Raw genomic sequence first — 18,560 nt, forward strand, 5'->3', positions numbered from 1 at the left:
CAGGCTTCTCCTCCCGCCCACGGGTGGTAGCAATCCACCTTCCCTTCGTAATCAACAACAGTCATTAAGTGTCCCTGAGTCAGTGAGTGAGCAGCCTGCATGTCCAGGGCTATCACAAGCCCTCCGGGGGAAACAACCTGTGTGATGTCTTCACTAATGAGGGGTAGGGACAACATGCCCCAGGTCATTAGCATGTATTGGTAACAAGGAATGTGCTGACTTTTTCCACTAAAGAACCTACAGCTGGAACATCAGCTGAGGAACAGTCACTGCCCTCATGAGTTTGTGATAATTCACTGTCTTCCCTCAAGACCCAACTGTCCTCTGCACAGGAGAGGGTGTAAGCACTTGGTGGTTATAACCACTCCTGTATCTCTCAGGATTTTGATGATGACTAGTCCTTGCAGTCCCTCCAAAATAGAATAACCTCGGGTACCATTTTGTGGGAAGAGCAGCTCAAATGCTCCCACTTGGCAGGAACATCTTCAAGGCCCTCATCCCAGAGTCTATGCCAGCCCTCCATCCCAGAGCCAAGGAGATAACAGAGGCTAGATCCAGGGACACACAAGGCCATTGTGAGAAGACCCTGAGCCCACTTGCTACACTGTCTGCCTCCAGGAGTTCCTACCCTTACTATGGAATTTGGGGTTTCCAGGAATTAGTGTCAATGCTAAACCACTGTGTAGAGGTCACCCAGAGGCCTGGGTATGTCCTGCCACCGTGCCCAGCCCCCCCTGTTGAATGACCCCCGAATCATCCCCTGGGAAGGAGGTTTGCAGTGTAAATTTCTGCTAGGCAGTGTGTCCTCACTCAGCAGGTCTGGGTCTCTCAGTCGCTCAAGCTGGGCACTGGGTAAGAGGCCCTGATTCAAGCCCAACCTCTGTTTATCAGACTTGGAGGTTGTTTTTAACCTGTTTTTTTGCTTGTTTTTGTCCCTTTTATTATACAAATTGGGTAAGAGTTGAGCTGCCTATCTACTGGAATGCTAGAAACATCATGATTTGTCCTCAAAGATCTCTGTGGGTCCAGCCATGCTTGGGTAGCCCTGCTACCCACTGGGTCCAATACCCACCCACCTGGTCTCTGGTGGTCAAGATCCAGTCTTTGGTCCTGTTTTGGGAGCCTGTTCCCCATGGGATTGAGGCCACACTGGGATCTTGCATAGCTTTCAAGATCACAGCTATGGCAAAGTCTTTAGAATGGAGGTTCTCTCTTCATCCATCCGTTCTCAAGCCTGGGGAGGGGGTGTGCTCTACACCTTTGAGAGACACGGGCAGGAGGCGAGCAGGCTGTGCACAGGGAACCCACTCAACACAGCAATCCCATGTCCCTATGCTGCTGTCCTTTCCTGCCACCATTCTGACGTCATTCCAGGCGGGCAACCATTGAGTCCATGTTTTCATCTCCCAGTTAAAAACCAAGAGCTGCTTCAACCAGTGCTGAGAAGCCAGTACACAGCATCATGGCAACCAAACCCATACATTTGTCTTGAACCAAGCCAGACGCCTTTCAGCCTGGCCTATTACCCTTAGGATCACTGCTGCACCATTTCCCCAGGTTTCTGTCAATAAAATTGGTAAAACCTTGGGGTTCTTTTTGTGTACCTGGCCCTCCTCCTGGGTCATACTTTGTGCCTGACCCCTGGGGCCCTGAGACTTAAGGCTGGTCCTGGGTTTCACAGTCATGAGAGGTGAGAGGCTGAAGGTTCTTTCTGGCGAGGAGCGGGCAGTATGGGAAGGGTGGTGGGAAGTGCAGAATAATTGGAGGGTCCAATGTTCTTAATCCTGTGGGCTATGAATCAACTTGCATTGCCTGTTGGCCTGCGGCAGGTTCAGCTCAAGAATCTTATTTCCAGAAATTGTGATCCTCTGGCTACTGGGGATAAGGACTTCCTTCAGGCCAGCACGGAGGTCCTATGATCAGTTGGGAATTCACTGCCTGGGGTGTCAGTGCTGGGGTGTGTGCAGCAGCCTCGTGGTCAGCAGAGTTTTATCGTAAATACGCTCCAGCTCTGGATGAGCACAGGTGACGGTGAGTAAGGATGTTGTTATGTGGGTTATAGACCACCCTGCTCTGGTTACTTTGGCGACAGGGCCATTAATGCCTTTTGATCTAATCACATAAGGAAGCTCATTCCACATTTCTGTCCTGGAGGTTCTAGTCCCTGGGATGAGCAGCTGTGATGATTATTATGTGACCACAGGACATAACTGAGGAATTTGCACTTACCCAGAAGTGGGAGAAGCTGGGGTCACAGGACCAGGGAAATGGTCCAGGGATGTCAGCCTGAGGTCCTGGAGCAGCAGGGGAAAGCCCTGGGCACAGATGCTTGTGGACCCCTGTGGTTTTGATTTCTCAAGGTGTCCTGCGGCCTGCTGGCTCTTTCCCTTTATCTTCTAAAAGGGGAGGTGTCCTCTGTTTCTGCTTTCCCAACTTCTTGGAGCCCCTGTGATGACACAGTAGCCTGGGCCCTTCAGGGGACTATGGCAAGTGGTGTGAAGGCCCACATGGTGGCTCAGCACTCGGTCTGAGGCCCTTACTTCCTTTGTTCCATTTCTCTTGGAGCACATGCATGGCAGACATCTCCAGAGGTAACCACAGCACTGTCTTGTGGTTTGCATGAAGCATTGTCTGGACAAGGATCTGTTGTCCCAAAGGTCCTAACACCTGATGAGGCCTTACTCCCAGCCCCGCCTGAGTAACTCGGAGATGGTGGCTGTTGCTCAGCTGTGAGCACAGGGTGGACCCCTCATCATGGTCCCACTGCCCGTGCTCCCTTCCTTTATGCCTTTGCCTCATTAAATATAAGGTCCCAAGGAGGGTGATAGCTGATGCTGTGGACTATTGGTGTCACTTTACAGTAAGGACATTGATTACGTCCCTTTTCAGAGCACTCATGATGAAAGGGAGACACTGGAACCCAAGAGGGGAGGAGAAAAATGTAGGTTCATGAACCAGTCCTGGGTGTTGGAGCTGCAGGTGGTCAGTGCGGGCAGCGGGAGACCGGGAGAGGTCAGGGAGAGCAGTGGGGACCACGCTTCTTCCATATCTACATGTATTCCCTACATTTAAATGACAACTTGCCTTTATTTTTAAGTATCGATTTCTTTGTATCTCATGCCTTCACGAAGGAATATGATCTCAGCATCCTGCAATCCATTCATTCACTGCCCACCCAGATTCACCAGAAGCCACCAGCAGGTCAGGGTCCTGGTGGGTAAGAGTGATGGATGTCGATGCAGTGAAAGGTGCAGACACAGACCCACAGTCTCGGAATTTTTCTGTGATTCAGGCTTGGGGAAGCCAAACTCTGTTTTAAAGACAAGGACAGCATTTTGAACTGAACTTAATGGCTAGAAGGATGCATCAGGAAAGAAGAGAATGTGCCTCTCCTTCAGTCTCCTTAGTTCATAGATTTCCTCAAGGAGGCATGTCTATATCGAAGGTATTCAAAACAGGGCGGTTACATTAAATGAGGGAAGAAAATGTTAAATGTCAAAGATAATAACTTATTTTGTACACGAAACCAGAAGAATAAAATGAATGCTCTCTGATTGCCAGAAGCAGGTGAAGGAAAACACAAGAGTGTAGTTTGTGTCATTAGAGAGAAGAGGAGGGGGCTCTTTGGAATGGAGGGCATGAGTCAGAAGGTGGCCCTGCCCTCCCAGCCTCCACCCCGTGACTGTGCGACTGCGTGACTGTGTGACTGCTGTCCCCCCTGGCAGCCTGATGTTGGCGGAACAACAGAAACAGGTGAAACATTATAAATGTGCTGATAACCCCCAATCAGCCTCGTCTGCCCGAAGCAGTGGGTGAAGGAACAGGTTAGGAATGAAACCAGATAAGAGCAGAAAAATGGGCTGGGGGTGGGGGTGGCCGGCCTCGTGTGGAGCAGCATGAATGCCTGAGCCAGGGCTGTGGTCCCTTCGGTAGAGTGCAACCTTGCAGGGCGGTGTTCTCAGTCCACGCAGCCCCTGCCTGTCTGCAGCACACACATCTGTGGGTGCTTCCCCAGGGCTCAGCTCCCAAGTCCTCCCACAGTGGACGTTCTAAGCTAGAATACTATTGAGAAAACAAAGGCAAGAGCAGGAGCGTGAGTACTTAACATGGTCTTTACCCTTCCAATCCTCACCCCTCTGCAGAGCTGAGCAGGATGAAGTTAGAGCTGCAGGCGGCCTCCCCCTCCCCCCACCCCACATCTCCACAGTGCACCTGGGCATGGCCACACTCACAGTTTAACTCCCCCCAACCTTCAGGCACCTTCACCCTGCCCCAGGGCGCCAGCTCTGCAGATGGCTGGTGGGCTGTCCTGAGGGCAAGAGGGAAGGAGAAAACAGTGGCCAGGCCACCAATTTCCTCCAGGGCCCCGGTTGCTTTCCTGAGTCCTATGGGCCCAGAGTGGGCACATGTAGCTCCTCTTCCCACCCCCCTTGCTGTCAATGCAGAGCCCCCTTCCTGAAGGCCAGTTCTCCCTGGTGGCCTGACACCTGTCCCTGGAGCAATCCCCAGGCACCGCCCCAGGAATACCTGCACGTTCAACTGAGTTTTCACTAGGCAAATGCCCGGCAGGTAGGACCAAGTGTGGACTCTAATTTTGAAGTTTTCCCCATCCTTGATGTCCCCTCTTCCCCTTCTTGGCCACATGGTCACAGAGATGGGGCCACAGCAGAAAGGAAGCAGCTGCTAGAGGCCCACAGACCATTAGAAGCAGAGGTGAGCCCGCTGCCACCCGCCGTGGACTCTCATGACCCAGAGATGCAGGTGACAACATGTGCGTGCACTGGAGCCAACCACCCCACCACAGAAGGTCTGTCCCCAGTGCTGGGACAGCCCTCTGCCTGGAGGCCCTGAAGGCCACCATCACATGAACAGCGTACCCACCTACTTGTGTGACTTAAATTATTCCCTTGCCCCAGGCGAGTGCTGTTGCAAACCTGGAGTTTGTGTTCAGGCTGATTATTGTGAATTTGCACTAATGTTCCATGAAGAAAATGTCTTTATCATTAATGCGTTAATTAAGGTCCCATTTGCAGTCTGATTGTGAATGGGAGTCACCTGTGTGAGGGATGGGCCCTGTTCCCTGCTGGTGAGGCCTCCATGAGCGCGCAAAGGCTCAGGGTGGCACAAAGCAGGGAAATCTGTCATCTGTTCTCTGATTCCAGGTCGGGTGGGGTCACAGGGGTCACACTTGGACACTCTTAGGCTGGAGTGTTGGCATGGGGTTCCAGGGCCAGGTGAGGTCTGGAGGGCATCTCTCTCACCCCAGGCCTACCTGTTCAGTGCATTGTCATTGGGTGCACGTGAGGGCTCATTCGAGACAGACCCGCCCGGCAGGGGCTGCCTCACTGGGTATCACCCGGTACACTGGGCAGTGCTCCACTGCCTTCTCTTCCCCTCCTGCCCCTGCTCAATCACCCCACACCACTTAGAGGATGAGCTCCCACTCTGAGGGCGGCAGTAAGGGCTTCTTCTGCATCCTTCCCCCAGACAAAACCCTCTTTGGGCAGGGGGCCTGTCTGACAATCCTCCTGCCTTCACCCCAAGAGTCAAGGTCCTTTTGGGAAAGTGCATACTTTTTTTCAGAAGTATTTCTCATAAAGAAGGTGGTCTCCATCTTACCCTCCACTAGATTTCACTTCCCTTCTGCTCCCCTCCTCCCTGCTGGCCTCCTCTCCCCTCCCAGTCTTTGCCTCTCCTCTCCTATTCCCTCCGCCTCCTCCCTTCTTCTCCTCTCCCATTCCTCTCTCTCTTCTCTCCCACTTCTCCCCCCAGGGCCCCATCGTTCCTGTGCCTTCCAATAGGACCTAGACTGGGGACACACTGAAAGGTCCTTGCTCTTCCTTCCTGGCTGTGCTGCCTTCCCTGGATGTGAGCTGGATAAGGGCTTTCTGGCTTCTTCCACTCAGTGGTACCAATGGGAATAAATGCTGTGGCCACTGTCACCTTAAGGGAGGGGACAGGGTGAAAGGGAGCGGGCTCACCCCAATGAAGGGCTTCCATAGAGCTGCAGGGAGGAGAAGGCATCTTTCTGGAATGTTGGTAGAGAAGACAGCACTGGGCTGGCGGGGAAGGAAGGGAAAAGTAGGGAATACTGCCTCCATGGTGTCAGCCCTGCAGCCTGGGCACCCGCACCCCACTAGAGAGACCGCCTCCCAGCACCTAGGCACAGAAGACAGGGTTTGGTCAGCTAGCCGCCTGTCAGAGGGGCCAGGCTCAGTTTCCCTTAAGGAGACAGGTTGCTCATTGCAACAGGTGACCGTGGGTGGGAAGGAATGGAACACCGAGAGAGCTTGTTGCTTCTCTCCAGCTATTCTCTTTATTGGTTGTGGGGTGGGAGTGAAATAGAGAGAGGAAGAGGACAGAGAGAGGGAGGGAGGGAGGAAGGGAGGGGAGGGGGGAGAGAGAGAGAGAGACCAACCAGGCTGTTTGCAGTGGCTCTTGGCAGGCAGGCATGCCCAGGGTAAAGTAGGTGGCATAAATCGCGTGCGCAGTCTCAGCAGACGACCACTTTAAGTCTTAATTGGTTGCCTTTTAAATATCACTTAAGGGCCTTCTCTCTCTCTCTCTCTCTCTCTCTCTCTCTCTCTCTCTCTCTCGTTAAGAAGGTGTTGTGTCAAATTCTATTACCTTGCTTGCCGTCACTTCCTTAAGCTAAAAAAAAAAAAAAAAAAAAGAAGAAGAAGAAAGGAAAGGAAGGAAAAAATGGAACCATCAACAGCAGTTTGAGGGTCGATAAAGCTTTTAGATTTGGAGGTTTCCGGGAGCCCATTTCCCGCGGCTAAGAGTTGTTAATGGAGCTTAAGGAATTATCTTAGACCCGCGCCCGCGCCCGCGCCCGCCGTATATTTCCCGCGCCTGTTCCCCTGTCGGCTGCGGATCTGCTGCTGTCAGACTCGCTTAATGAAAAGTAACGCGCCGCTGATTGCAGTTTTATTTGGGCTCTATGTAAAGAGCGCCGTTAATTTAGCACCCTCCTCGGCGTGTTTGAATTCGCCACGCCTGAGTGGCTGAGCGCCGGTCCCGGCTCCTTCCCTGACAGCCGCCGGGGGAGTGACGTGGGGGCTCTCCCGGGGACAGCGACCTTTCTCCGCAGCGTCAGCCCCTACGCCCCGCCCGCCCCGCCCCACCTCCGCGGGGCCTTCCGACTCGCCCCCCCCACCCCCTGCCGCGAAGAAGGGCCAGAGGGCGGGTAAGGTGCACAAAGCGAGTGTGCCCCCAAAGGTCGAGGTGTGGGGCGAAGGGACAGACCCAGCTTCGGGCGTCCTTTGGGGTGCGTTGCCCTGGGATGTGGCTGAATCCCACCTCCCCATCTGATGTCTTTATTTCACACAAATTTGTCCTTTAATCAAATAAACCGCTTTCAGGCAGTCAGTTCCCCCGAGGACTGGGTGCTCCTGCAGCGTGGGATCACCCTGGCCTGTGTCTGGGACAGACAGGGTCCGAGCAGCCGCGGTGCTGGGGCCTGAGGTGCTGGGGCCACAGGCCGGGGCGGGAGGGGAAAGACGGGAACCAGGCCCGCGGGGCCGCGCTCACCGACGGGCGCCGCCTGCCCGCCCCTGGAGTCCCGCTTCCCCTGCAGCCGGCAGCCCTCAACCAGGCCAGGCGGGCCCACCCAGCGAAGTCCGCACCCGCATCCACATCCGCGGCCCGGCCTCACGGCGCCGCCCACGTCCTCAAAGCCTTGTTTTCGCTGAAAATGCCCCGCTTTGTCTCAGGCTGGAGTGGGGGCGCTTGGGCAGCGCATTAAAATTCCTGGCGCCCCAGCCTCGGCCTCAGTGTCTCCCCGGAGACTCCACTTTCGCTATTACTGTCAAGTACCCTTGACTCTTTATTTTTGCCCTTTTATCTATTACAACTAATTCGAGTTCTTTTGCCCTTTTCAGTCTAAGACGTGGCTTTCCGCAAAGCCTCCCCCTGCCAGCGGGCTCTCGGAGCGCCGAGCCTTTAGAAATTGAGGGGTTTACTGTCAAAATGAAAATTTCACTTCAAATTATCTTGGCTGATGCTCGCTCGCCAGGCCGGGGGCTCCCGCCGCAGCCTTTTGACAGGCACATCAGCGGCGAGCTTCCGAATCTCGATAATATCATCCAAGAGAGCGAAAGTCAATACGGTGACAGCGCGCGGGCGGATACAATCCAATTACCGCGCGCGGCCCGGGCAGCCTCGGCGCGGGGCCGGTCCCTCTGCAGGGCGCGGGGACAGCTCTCTCTGCTCAAGGTCTGGGCTTCAAGGTCCCACCGCTTAGAGTTGGGGCTCTGGCCGAGGTCCGGCCATCCGGGTCTCACTACTCAGGGTGCCCCCATAGCCCAGGTTAGCGGCTTCTGGCCGCGCGGTTCCCTCTCTCGGGTGCGTAAACTCTCCCCAAGATCGGATCCCACCAGCCAATCGGGCCTGCTTTTGGGCGCCCCGGGCCCGAGAGCCCAGGCCTCGCGTGTCCCTCGAAAACTGCCCCCCCCCGGCCCCCAGAGCGGACCCGCCCCTCCAGTTGGTGTCTCCGCGTCTGTCAATCTGCCCGCGCGTCCCGGGCAAGGGCCGCCATTCCTCATCGCTGCACCTAAGAGCCACCCCACCTTTGCCGGCTCGCTGGCCTGTGGATCCGTCCTTCCTCCGATACCCCGCACTGGTGGAATGAGGCCCAGCAGGGCCTTAGGCAGAGGGCTTTTCGGGCGAGAGGCCAGACCCTACTCCAGTGAGCAGTGCACTGGCACGCCGCCCTCCAGGGCCCTGGAGCAGGGTCAGGAGCCTGCGGGATGGGGGTGGGGGGGGACCCCGTTTCTGAGGGAAGCTGGACCCTTCCGGAGGCGGGGCAAGGCCCGCATCCTCCTACCCCAAATGGTTCTTCGGGTTTTGTCCCTAATCCTTACATAGCCCAGTGTCCGGTCTGAGGTCTACAGAGCACTTCCCGGTCCGGGAGCCAAAGCTCGCGGCGGGGGATCTTTGCCTGCGAGGCACCGGGTCCCAGAAGACAGAGGAGGCGGGATTAGGAGCCAGGTGGGGCCCTGGAAGGCCGCACACTCCCGCACAGCACGATCCAAGGGTCGACTTCCTAGGAAAAGTGTCAAGGTTGTGATGTCTCCGTCCCTCCCGCACCGGGGCACAGTCCCAGGGAGTTTAGAAATGTAAAAGCTATTCAAGTTAATCTAGCCAAAGTAACGCCCACCCACTCAAAATTCAGGAGCTTGGTAATGGGGGTGGGGGTGGGAAGAGTTTAAAAGTTTTGGGTCTCTATCATTTCATATACTTCTATTTTTTTTTTTTTAAATAGCTTTACCAAACCCTGTCTTATGCTCTGCAAGCAACTTCCTGGGGTCTCTGGGTCAGTACCCTCCCCGACTCCTCCCCTTGGTGATCAGCACCTGTCCAGCAACAAGTTCTCAAATCTCTATCTGGGCACTGTGTTCATTTTGCAATGCAAACATCACCACTCGGTTTTATTGGTTTTGTTATATCAGCCTCTGAAGCAGGCAATTACTGGTGTGGACATACATTTAAAAAACATAATTTTATCAAGTTAAGAGTGTGCAATAGTGTAAATTCGGGGAAGTGTTTCGGGTGAGAATTATGTGCTGAGGATGAAAGCAGAAGGTCAACAGGCTGAGGGGTCCTCAGACAGGGCACCGGCATGCCTCACACCCAGAACACAAACAAAGCCTCGGAACTAAACCGGCTTCTCCATGTAAACTTTTGGACGTAAACTTTATGCTTCAGGGTGGCTGCTTTCTGCTCTGGGCGCAGCCGCATCCCACCGGTCCCCAGCCCCCGAGTTTGGGAATGGCCAGGGTGGTCGGTGGACCTGGCGAGACAGATCTTGGGGTTTGTCCATGGTTCCTGGAGACAGAGTTCAGATCCTCCCTCCAGGGTGGGTGGGCGGCCTGAGCATCGCTGCGCTCTCGCCTAGCTTTGGAAACTTGTTAGAAAAAGAGTCTTTGACGCGCGAGCTTCCCTCTTGGGCCCTGTGGTCCCTCGGAGTTAAGCGCAGAAGGGCTTCCCACCAGCTTTGGGCAGGGCCAGCAGCTCCTTGGTGGAGCCCGCCACAGGGGAATCCTGGGGGGCGGCAGGAGGGAAGGTGCGGGCCAGGGGTGACGTCAGCACGTTGGCGCCGGCCCCTAGCGAGCGGCCCAGGGGCCCCGGGTCTAGGAGGGCACCCTTGGCGGTGGCCCAAGCCTGGTTCAAAGTGCTGTGCCTGAGGATGGGGTCGTGGAAGACTCCATCCACCCAGTTTCTGAGACTGGTTACCGGGGAGTCCTGGTGCCTGTCCAGGGCGCCGGCCGGGGACGGGGCTGCAGGTGAGGACAAGGGGGGCGCTAGAGAGACGGCCGCAGGGGCGGCAGGCCCTTGGCGCTTGAGCATGCACGAGGGAAACTCAGTCTGACTCAGGTTGGTGGCGGCGGCTGCAGTAGCCGTGTGTGCCAGGGACCAGATGCGTGGTTTGACCTCCAGGGCCGCAGTTGCCCCCGCTGGCACAAAGCCCAGCTTGGCCTCGAAGGCCTGCGGGCCGCCGCCGGCACCCGGTTGCTGTTCCGGCCCCGCCACCACACTCTGGAGGCAGCTCCGGGCCCTCTCCAGGTCCTGGTCCAGGGCGGACCCGCCATCGGTGGCTAGGGGCATCCGGTGGGTGCCCGAGGTCTCTTTTCCAGGGACACTGGGACGGTCAGGCGTGGCGGGGATGCGTTCCAGGCCACCTTCCAGGGGCGGGAAGGGAGGTTTCAACTCGCACTCCTGGGGCTCTGCCTCCAGCGGGTCGAAGTCCTCCAAGTCGCTGAGCTCAAGATCCTTCTCCTCTTTGCCGAGGGGCTCTGCCCAGGAGAGAGAGAGTAGTCAGTAGTGGGAGAGAGGATGGTGGGTTAATCAGGCTCCCATCTCCTTCTCCTCCCTAACTATGTGCCTATGTTTGTGGGGCCTGGCCCTGGGGCTAGGAAAAGCAGCTAGGCCTTAATTCCTACTTCTCTTCTCCAGAGGCGCCCAGACCCCAAACAGGCAACACCTGTGACTGTATTTCAGCCTCAAGTCAATGGTGGAGGGGTGTCTAATGTTTTAAATGTAATGCTGGATTTCTTCAAACATACTCCTGGCTCACCACCACAGCCCGCAACACGCCCTACTTGGGTCAGTTCATTCATTTGCTGCCCAGGCACCCCTCCCCACTCCTCTACCCCCACCTCCCCAGGGGCTCCATGCCTTTAGCTGTCTTAGAACCCACAGAGAAGGCCCAGAGAGTCCCCCACTCCCCCAGCATCACCAGCTTCTACCCACCTTCACTCTTAGTGCTCTTGAGGGGCTCCTCCCGGGGGTCCTCTTCTCCCCCCTCTTCCTCCTCTCCCTCCCCATAGGGCCGTTTCTCATCCGTGCACTTGTTCCTGGGTGGCCATGTCATCTTGTTCTCCTTCTTGAGGCGCCGGCGCGCGTTGGCGAACCACGTGGAGACCTGCGTGAGGGTCATCTTGGTGATGATGGCCAGCATGATCTTCTCGCCCTTGGTGGGGTAGGGGTTTTTGCGGTGCTCCTGCAGCCAGGCCTTGAGCGTGCTGGTGGTCTCCCGCGTGGCGTTCTTGCGCCGTGTGCCGCTGTCCATGGTGCCGTACCTGGAGACAAGGGACGCAATGGGGGTCAGGAGGCTTTCAGTCCTAGTCGAGGGTGTGTGTTTATGGTGGTAAGACCTGGGTTGCACCCACGTCCTGACCTGCGCCGCTGCCCGCGGGGGGCTGCTGTTTTGGGCCAAAGTGCAAAGAGAATGTTTATATTTGATTAAACTCACATGGAGCCTGGGCTCCTTCCTGAGCCAGGGAGGTGGCGAATGGGGCCAAGAACAAGGCCTAGCCAGGTGTCTGTCGCTACTCATATATATCTTCAAATCAGACTATGTAACGCCCACGGGCAGAACTGGTCTTCAGCGCCCCTGGGGAGAGTGCATGACCTTTCTGCACACGTAATTGTCTCCCCTGGAAAGATGGGCGTGTTGTCTGCTAGTAGGAGAGGACTTGCCCCCTCAGGTTCCCACCTAGGGGCGGTGGGTTGGGTTGCACTTCTTGGGGCAAAGGAAGGCATCCCAGGCCTGGGCAGCAAGATGAGACTCCCCCAAACCACAGCGCAGCGAGGACTTTGGGAGTCTAGACAGCTTGGGGAGCGGGGTGGCAGGCGGGAGACTGGAGACTCTTTCAATCCTGGCCAGACAGGCTGGGACCAAGGCCTGGTCAGCTCAGTAAGACCTAAGAGAGGAATGCTGCTGGTCTGGCCTCCCCACCTTTCAGAGAGGCCCTGCGATGCTTGGGGTGGGGGTGGGTGTGATGGCTGATTGGAGCGCCAGGGCCCGGGTAGGGTGAAGAGGGTCGGCCCCTCACCTGTCATAAGCGTACTGGCCCAGCGCCGGCTCGTAGGGGTAGTAGGCGGCGGCGGCGGCGGCGGGCGCGAGGCCCGCATGCGCAGATCCTGGCGCGTCCTTGGAGTCGAAGCTGTTCTGTGGGAGCCCAGCAGCCTAGGGTCGCGGCTTCCTTCCCGGGCGCCACCCATTTCGAGCTCCTCCCCTAGGCCCCTGGCTCCTGCAAGCTTCGCTCCCTTCCCCAGACTGTCCCTAGGGTCTAGGCAGCGATGAGAAGACTGCTGGGGGAGGGGTGTTGTTGGAGGGACTAGGGAATAAGTGCAGAGGAACTGGAGACAGGAGGGTGAGACTGCCGGGAGGAGGTGGGGAGAAGGGTGAGGGCAGCAGGAGAGAGGAGGGTGAGGGAGGGGCGGGAAATAAAGAGGGAGGAAAAGGAGGAGAGAAATGGAGAGGAGCCCAGGGGACTGGGAGAGGTGCCAGAGAAGGAGGGGAAGGGAGGCTTGAGTGTGTGTGTGTATTGGGGCGGGGGGGGGGGCGCTTGGAGGAAAGGAGAGGTAGAGGGAGGCCCGGAGGAGTGAGGGGGTGGGGGAGCTGTGGAGGGAGGAAAGCAGCGGGAGGGGGAGGGGAGAGCCCGCTCCCACAGAACCAGACATCGCATCAGAACTTAATAGTGATCCGTGAACAATCAGTACATTACATACAGCAGCCCACCTGCCTGGTCGCCCCAACAGGGGGTGAAGTGGGGGCGGAGCTGGTGATGTTCCCAGGGACCGGGCCTGGAGGCGCTTCTCCCACCCCCTACAGCCCGGGGCCTGGGGCCTCGCGCCCCTTCCTCCCGAGTTGGGAAAGTGAGGTTGGCAAATCAAATCGAGGGGTAGGGGGCGTGACGTGGCGGGGAAGGCTGGAGATACACCCTCTCCGCCCTTACCAGCGAGTAGAAGGCAGAGGCCTCGGATCCGTAGGTCACGTAGTTGCCATAGCCCTGCGAGCCGCCGTAGGGGCCCCCATAGACGCCCAGCGCTGCGGCGGAGTTGAGCTCATGGCGCGCGGTTGCCAGCAGCCGGCTCTCATAGACCGGGCAGTACACGGGTGCCTGGGCCGAGGCGGCAGGCCCGGAGTCGGCCAGCGTGCGGCCACCTGATTCGCAGCACGTGCTCAGGGAGTTGGGGGTCATCAGGAACTGGGGGAGAGAGGGGCCGCAGGGAAGGGTGGGCCACCAGGTGCAAGGCTGGGGCCCTGGGTCTCCATCCGCCCCGCCCCGCCCCGCCCCGCCCAGAATGCCTTGCCCATGTCCTCTGGTTCTATAGGGTCCACGCCAGACCGCAAGCCCCTTCCCGTGCGCACCCCAGTCCCCGTCCAGCCACGTGGGTCCCAGCCAATCCTGCCCAGGGGTGCTCATATTCTCCCTGAGGGGGTTCCAAGGCCGGGCACGCCCTCCTGTGCCACTTCTCTACTGGGTGCCTTGGGTGCCCTAAGGTGCAGCCTCAGAACCGGGGAGGGGGGTTGGCGGGGGGTGAAGGTCAAATTAAGCGGGAACTGGGGCCCCCACCCGTTGGCATGTCTCAGTACCCCTGTTCTCCCCAGGGCTGGGCACTAAGGGCACGTGGCACAGGCCCTGCTCACTGGGAAGCGACATTCGATCGCTGGACTGCCAGCCAGCCAGTGTTTCTAGCCTCGCGGGGGCCTCCTTACCTGGGGTGCCGAGGAGTAGGGGTAACCAAACTGCGGGTAGGACATGGTGAGCGCGGCCCGGGGCCGGCAGGTGGGCTGGCGGGGTCCTGCGCGGGGACCGGGGCGGTGCGGCCACTGCTCCCCGGCCGCCGGCTCCTAGGCGCTGGGGGCGAAGCAGGAGAGCCGGTTAGTTCATCCACACGCTCCGCAAACTTTTCTAACCCGGTTGGAGAGTGAGCCGCGGCGGCAGCCTCGATCCTTTTAGCTTCGCAATCCAGAGCCTCGAGGGGACTTTGGGACCGACTGGCCTCGCAGCGGCGACACAAATACATATTTTGCAAAAAGGAAAAAAAAAACCAAACAACCAGTCTCGCGAACCCGTCAAGTCAGATGTGCGCGGCTTTAAGCGGCGGAGGCTCTGACGTCAGCCCACTCCGCAACCCGGCCTGGCCGCAGACCCGCGGGTCACTGGGCCGCGGCACGGCCGGGCGGGGCACGCGGAGGGGCCAACACGCTTTAGCAAATGAATTTCATCCGAGGAGTCGAGATCAACGCGAAGAACAGCGTTTCTCCTTAGTCACCGAGGACGGGAGGCACTTTTAATTAGAAATTAATTAATGAGCAGCTGCTCCTCCCCGCACCACTGTAATCATTAGTCTCAATTACAAATGAGACGTATGAGGGACACACGAGTGAGTCTTCATGAAGATGTAATCAACAGTTAAAATGAGCCCCGCGCGGGCGCAGGCGGTCGCCTGGCCTCGGCTCTCCGCGCCCCTCCAGGTGGACAGCCCGCAGCTCCGCGGGCCGGGCCGGGCGTGCATCGGCGGCGCGGGCCCGACTATTGTTAACCGGGAGTCCGCCACTTGGCTCCCACCAGTTCGAACCCCACTCCGGGAGTTCCAGAATCAGATGTGACTGCAATAGTGTCCGCATCTGGAGGTCAAAATGCCCTCTCGTGTGTGGGGCCTGGGGCCTTCCCCAGAGTACGCCACTGCAGGGCTGGGGCCCGAGGGCTGCGGGCTTGCCACCCTGCGCCGCTGTGTCCCTAGGGAACGGCCCCTCCCCCCTCTAGCCCCCTCCTCCTGAGAGTCCTCGCCGGGTGCCAGGCCCGCCTTTCCCTTCCCCTTCCCCCACTCCCCCAGCGGGCCGCTGTCCCTGAGCCTCCCCATCCCCTCCCGGCGAAACCCAGGACTGTCCAAAGTCCTGCGCGCTCGGAGAGTAGGCTCAGAGACTGCTTTGGGGTCCTCCCGTTGCCCTCGCTCCTCCGGGGACCTTGGTGGGTAGGCGCGCTGGAGGGGGCGCTGGGCGTTAGGCAGAGGCGCCCTTCCCAGCCCGCTTTGCGTAGCTCCGTGCCTGGAGCACAGCGACAGGTCCGGGGAAGGGCCGAGTGCCCACCCCAGGATTTCCACAGCCAGTTCTGGCCCCCGGACCTTGCAAAGCGGAGGCCAGCAAGCAGGCGGCAAGGGGGCGGCTTCCGGCCACCCTGAACTCGCTCCCCGCCTGGTGTGCTGCGCCCTCCGGGGCCAGGCTGGCCCCCAGCACTCTCGGCCCGCTCGGCTGCCCGCACTCGGCCGGAGGGAGCGCGCGCGGCGGCGCTGTGCAGACTTGCTGGGAAAGATTCCTGGGTTCAGACCTGTGAATTGCCCCAGGGTCACCCTCTAATTAATGATGACGTTCTCACTCTCTCCCCAGCTGCAAGCCTGGCTTCCAGAAACGAAATCTGCCTCCTCTGACAGCTCGGTTGAAGGTGATTGATGACTATCTGGAGACCACAGTACGCATCATATAATATCTGCTGCGTAATTGCTTTAATTTACAGATGAAAATACGAGTTCTCCGATCGCGTTGGATTGCAGCCGGCCACGTCCGAGCTGCTTGCAAAGGAACAACATTGGCAATAATGAATAGCCGCTCCATGCAAATTATTCAGACAGTTTAACGTCTGTAGCCGGAAGAGATATATAAAGAACACGAGTCAAATGACATTAATAATTGTTTTTTGAATTCTGTATTGATTTCGTGGCAGCCGTGTTTATTTCTTTCTCACCTGAATTGCTAATATCACCTTCCTGTAAATAATAAGAAACTAGCCACCGGGGCTTCTTGGCAGAAATAAATCTCTCAATCTCGCTCCGTCTTCCTACTCCACTCCTCCCTTCCCCCATCATCCCTCCTCCCAACTCCTTCCAGTTTTCCGGCTTCTGCTCAGGCTTTTGCTGGAAGTCCTCCTACTTTCCATTATTTATTGTTTACAAACAACTTCGCTCTCTCCTGGTAATGAGTCCCGGTTGTAGGAAGGGGCACCAGGCAAGGGTGGATGAGGGCTCAGGGAGCAGGAATCCCATCCCGATGCAAAGGTGCATTCAGCATCCTTTCCTCACCTATTCCCAGGCCCATTGTGAACACTCAGCGGGCTGGGGAGTAAGCCACCAAGCCGTCCCCACCGCCAGTGCCTGCCGCATATCCAGACCCGACATCCACAGTTCCTTCGCCCAGACTCGGCCAGCTGAAAACAGCGCCCCTGAACACCGGCCATTTGTCTTCTGAGCTGCGTGCTCACTCTGAAAGCCGGGCAGGCACAAACCCCCCCCGTCAGAGGCTCTGGGGGCCTTCTTTGACTATCACTGCACTGTTTTCCTTTCCAGGGTCAGTGTGTAAAACAGACGCTCCCAGTCCCTCTGGCCTCTCAAGGGCTGGAGACCATCTTCCTGATCCTGAAACCCAGCTCACCCGCTCCACTTTCCCAGGCCTCTGAACACGGATCCTCACTTCCTGCCCTGCCCAGGCTCAGACACCCCGTTTGGGGAAGCTTGGTGCTGTTGGCTGCTCACCCAGGCCCCGAAAACCAATTCTGGAGGCAGGGTCAGTGGGCACCCCCCGCTGACAACCTGTGTCCTGCCTGGGGTCCGCCTGCCCAAACGGGTGTACTTCCTCGGCCATGTTTGTCCCACAGATAATACCGGAATAACTATCAAGTGCCCTTTACTAAAAGGCCAAACCTTGAGATGAGGCACCTGGGTTCCCCTCCAAGAGCAGACAGAACAGGAGCCTCAGCACCTCACGTATCAACTAAGTGCACCTGCATAGACGGGGAGTGCTGAGCCCGTGTCCCTCCAGAGACCCCGGGTTCTAAATACACCCCGAGCAGAACCCACTGGAAACCCGCAGTACCACAGGGTCAGGGCAGCAGCTAGGCTTGGGTGAGGTGCCCGCACTGGCCTGCTGTATTCCCAAGGAGCCGAAGATGAGGGGGCCTGAGGCCGATTAGTCCCAAAAGTTAAAAGGCCTGCTGGTCGCTCTCGCCCTGGGTTGTTGCCTGCTGTCAGAACCTTGGAGGGCCTCTGGGGAGACAGGCCCCGCCCTGACCTTCTCCCGCTCCGGGTGGGACTTTCGCCCCCGCCATCAGGTGAGCCCAGACACTCTCCGTTCCTGAGTCTTCCAGAAGCCACCCGGTCCCGCCCGCACGGGTAGCGGAGGACTCTAGTCCAGCAAAGTTGACCCTAGGAGAGGGCGGAGCGGGAGCACGCCGCGCTAGGCAAGGGCCTTCTTTTCTGAGGCTTAGGGCCTAGGCTTGGGGCGCCTGTGCCCGCCCACTGCTCCTGGACACCCGGGCGGTGTGAGGGGCTAAGAGGCGTTCTGGATGCCGATGGCGCCACACCCGCGAACCTCGAGGCTGGCAGGTCACTTCTTCGCAGCTAGTCCTCTGGGGTCTCCCCACAAAGCCAGTGGAGCGAGCTGCAGGCGCACACATTGAATTCTCCTCCCCGAAACGCCCTCCATTCCAGGCGGCTCCCTCCGGCTCTCTTGCCGCGCCCCCGCCGCGCCCCCGCTGGGCGCCGCCCGAGGCAGGAAGGCGCGCAGTCCGGGTGTCCAAGCTCAGGCCCCGCTGGCCCGCGCTGGCCCCCGCGCCCCGCGCCGTCCCCCGGCACCCCGTTTTTGCAACTTGCAGCGAACGCGGCGGCCTCCAGAGACCCCACCGGTAGGCAGCAAACTTTGTGCCCTCCAGCGCAGAAGCGATTCTCACAAAGTTTGTGCGGCCGAGCCCATTCCCTACCTGCGCTGGGGACGCGCCCGCCCGCGCCGCTCAGGCGCTGGGCCCGCGGGGAGCAGCGCGCAGCCCGGGATGCACCGGGAGTTCGCCACCGTCGCCGCCGCCCGCGCCCCTCGGCGACCGCGCGGAGCCTCCGCCTCCCGTTAGGGGGGAGGGGTCTCGGAGCCCCGGGCGGGGGCGGGCGCGGGCGCGGGACCTCGCCTACCTGCGGTGGCGCCGGGCCACTACCGGCGGCCCGCCAGGGCTCTGCGCCGCCGCTCGGCGCGCGCGCTCCGGCGGGGAGCAGGCGACAACTAATGGAGACATTTCCAGGCGGAGCACCTGGCGAGCAGAGCGCGCCAGCGTCCCCAGGCGCCGCGGTCGTCAGCCGAGCCCGCACCGGTGTGACGTGGGCGAGCGAGCGAGCGAGCTGCTCCCACCCGGCCGCCCATTAACGCTTTCCCCCGCGGGCGCCGCGCACTTGCCAACTTTCCCCTCCGCCAGGCCTGCGCTCTGGGTACTTGGGGCGTAGGAGCTGGG

The 18,560-nt window shown here is 58.7% G+C and overlaps 1 protein-coding gene across 2 annotated transcripts; it reads right to left on the reverse strand.

Annotated features, from left to right (window-relative positions):
- Positions 1–9,407: 9,407 nt before the first annotated feature.
- On the reverse strand, positions 9,408–18,192 carry IRX4 (iroquois homeobox 4). 2 transcript variants are annotated; one of them, XM_079781727.1, is made up of 6 exons: positions 18,045–18,192; positions 14,009–14,150; positions 13,245–13,496; positions 12,339–12,454; positions 11,254–11,582; positions 9,408–10,796 (listed from the first exon to the last, which is right to left on the reverse strand). In XM_079781727.1, exons 2-6 carry the CDS (start codon positions 14,051–14,053, stop codon positions 9,970–9,972), a joined length of 1,569 nt encoding a protein of 522 aa, XP_079637853.1. In that variant the 5' UTR covers positions 14,054–14,150; positions 18,045–18,192; the 3' UTR covers positions 9,408–9,969. The 2 variants fall into 2 exon arrangements, with proteins under 2 accessions (XP_079637853.1, XP_079637852.1); XM_079781726.1 differs by lacking the exon at positions 18,045–18,192 and adding an exon at positions 16,372–17,648.
- Between the last annotated feature and the right edge of the window lie 368 nt (positions 18,193–18,560).

Source organism: Cnephaeus nilssonii (assembly GCF_951640355.1).
Source record: "Cnephaeus nilssonii genome assembly, chromosome: 2".
Lineage (NCBI taxonomy): Eukaryota > Metazoa > Chordata > Mammalia > Chiroptera > Vespertilionidae > Cnephaeus > Cnephaeus nilssonii.

Coding starts and splice junctions, on each gene's coding strand:
- IRX4 (XM_079781727.1), bottom strand. CDS start 14,053: ATGTCCTACCCGCAGTTTGGTTACCCCTACTCCTCGGCACCCCAG. Junction 11,583..12,338: donor GGCCAGTACGCTTATGACAG/GTGAGGGGCCGA, acceptor CCTTGTCTCCAG/GTACGGCACCATGGACAGCG. Junction 10,797..11,253: donor CAAGAGCACTAAGAGTGAAG/GTGGGTAGAAGC, acceptor TCTCCTGGGCAG/AGCCCCTCGGCAAAGAGGAG.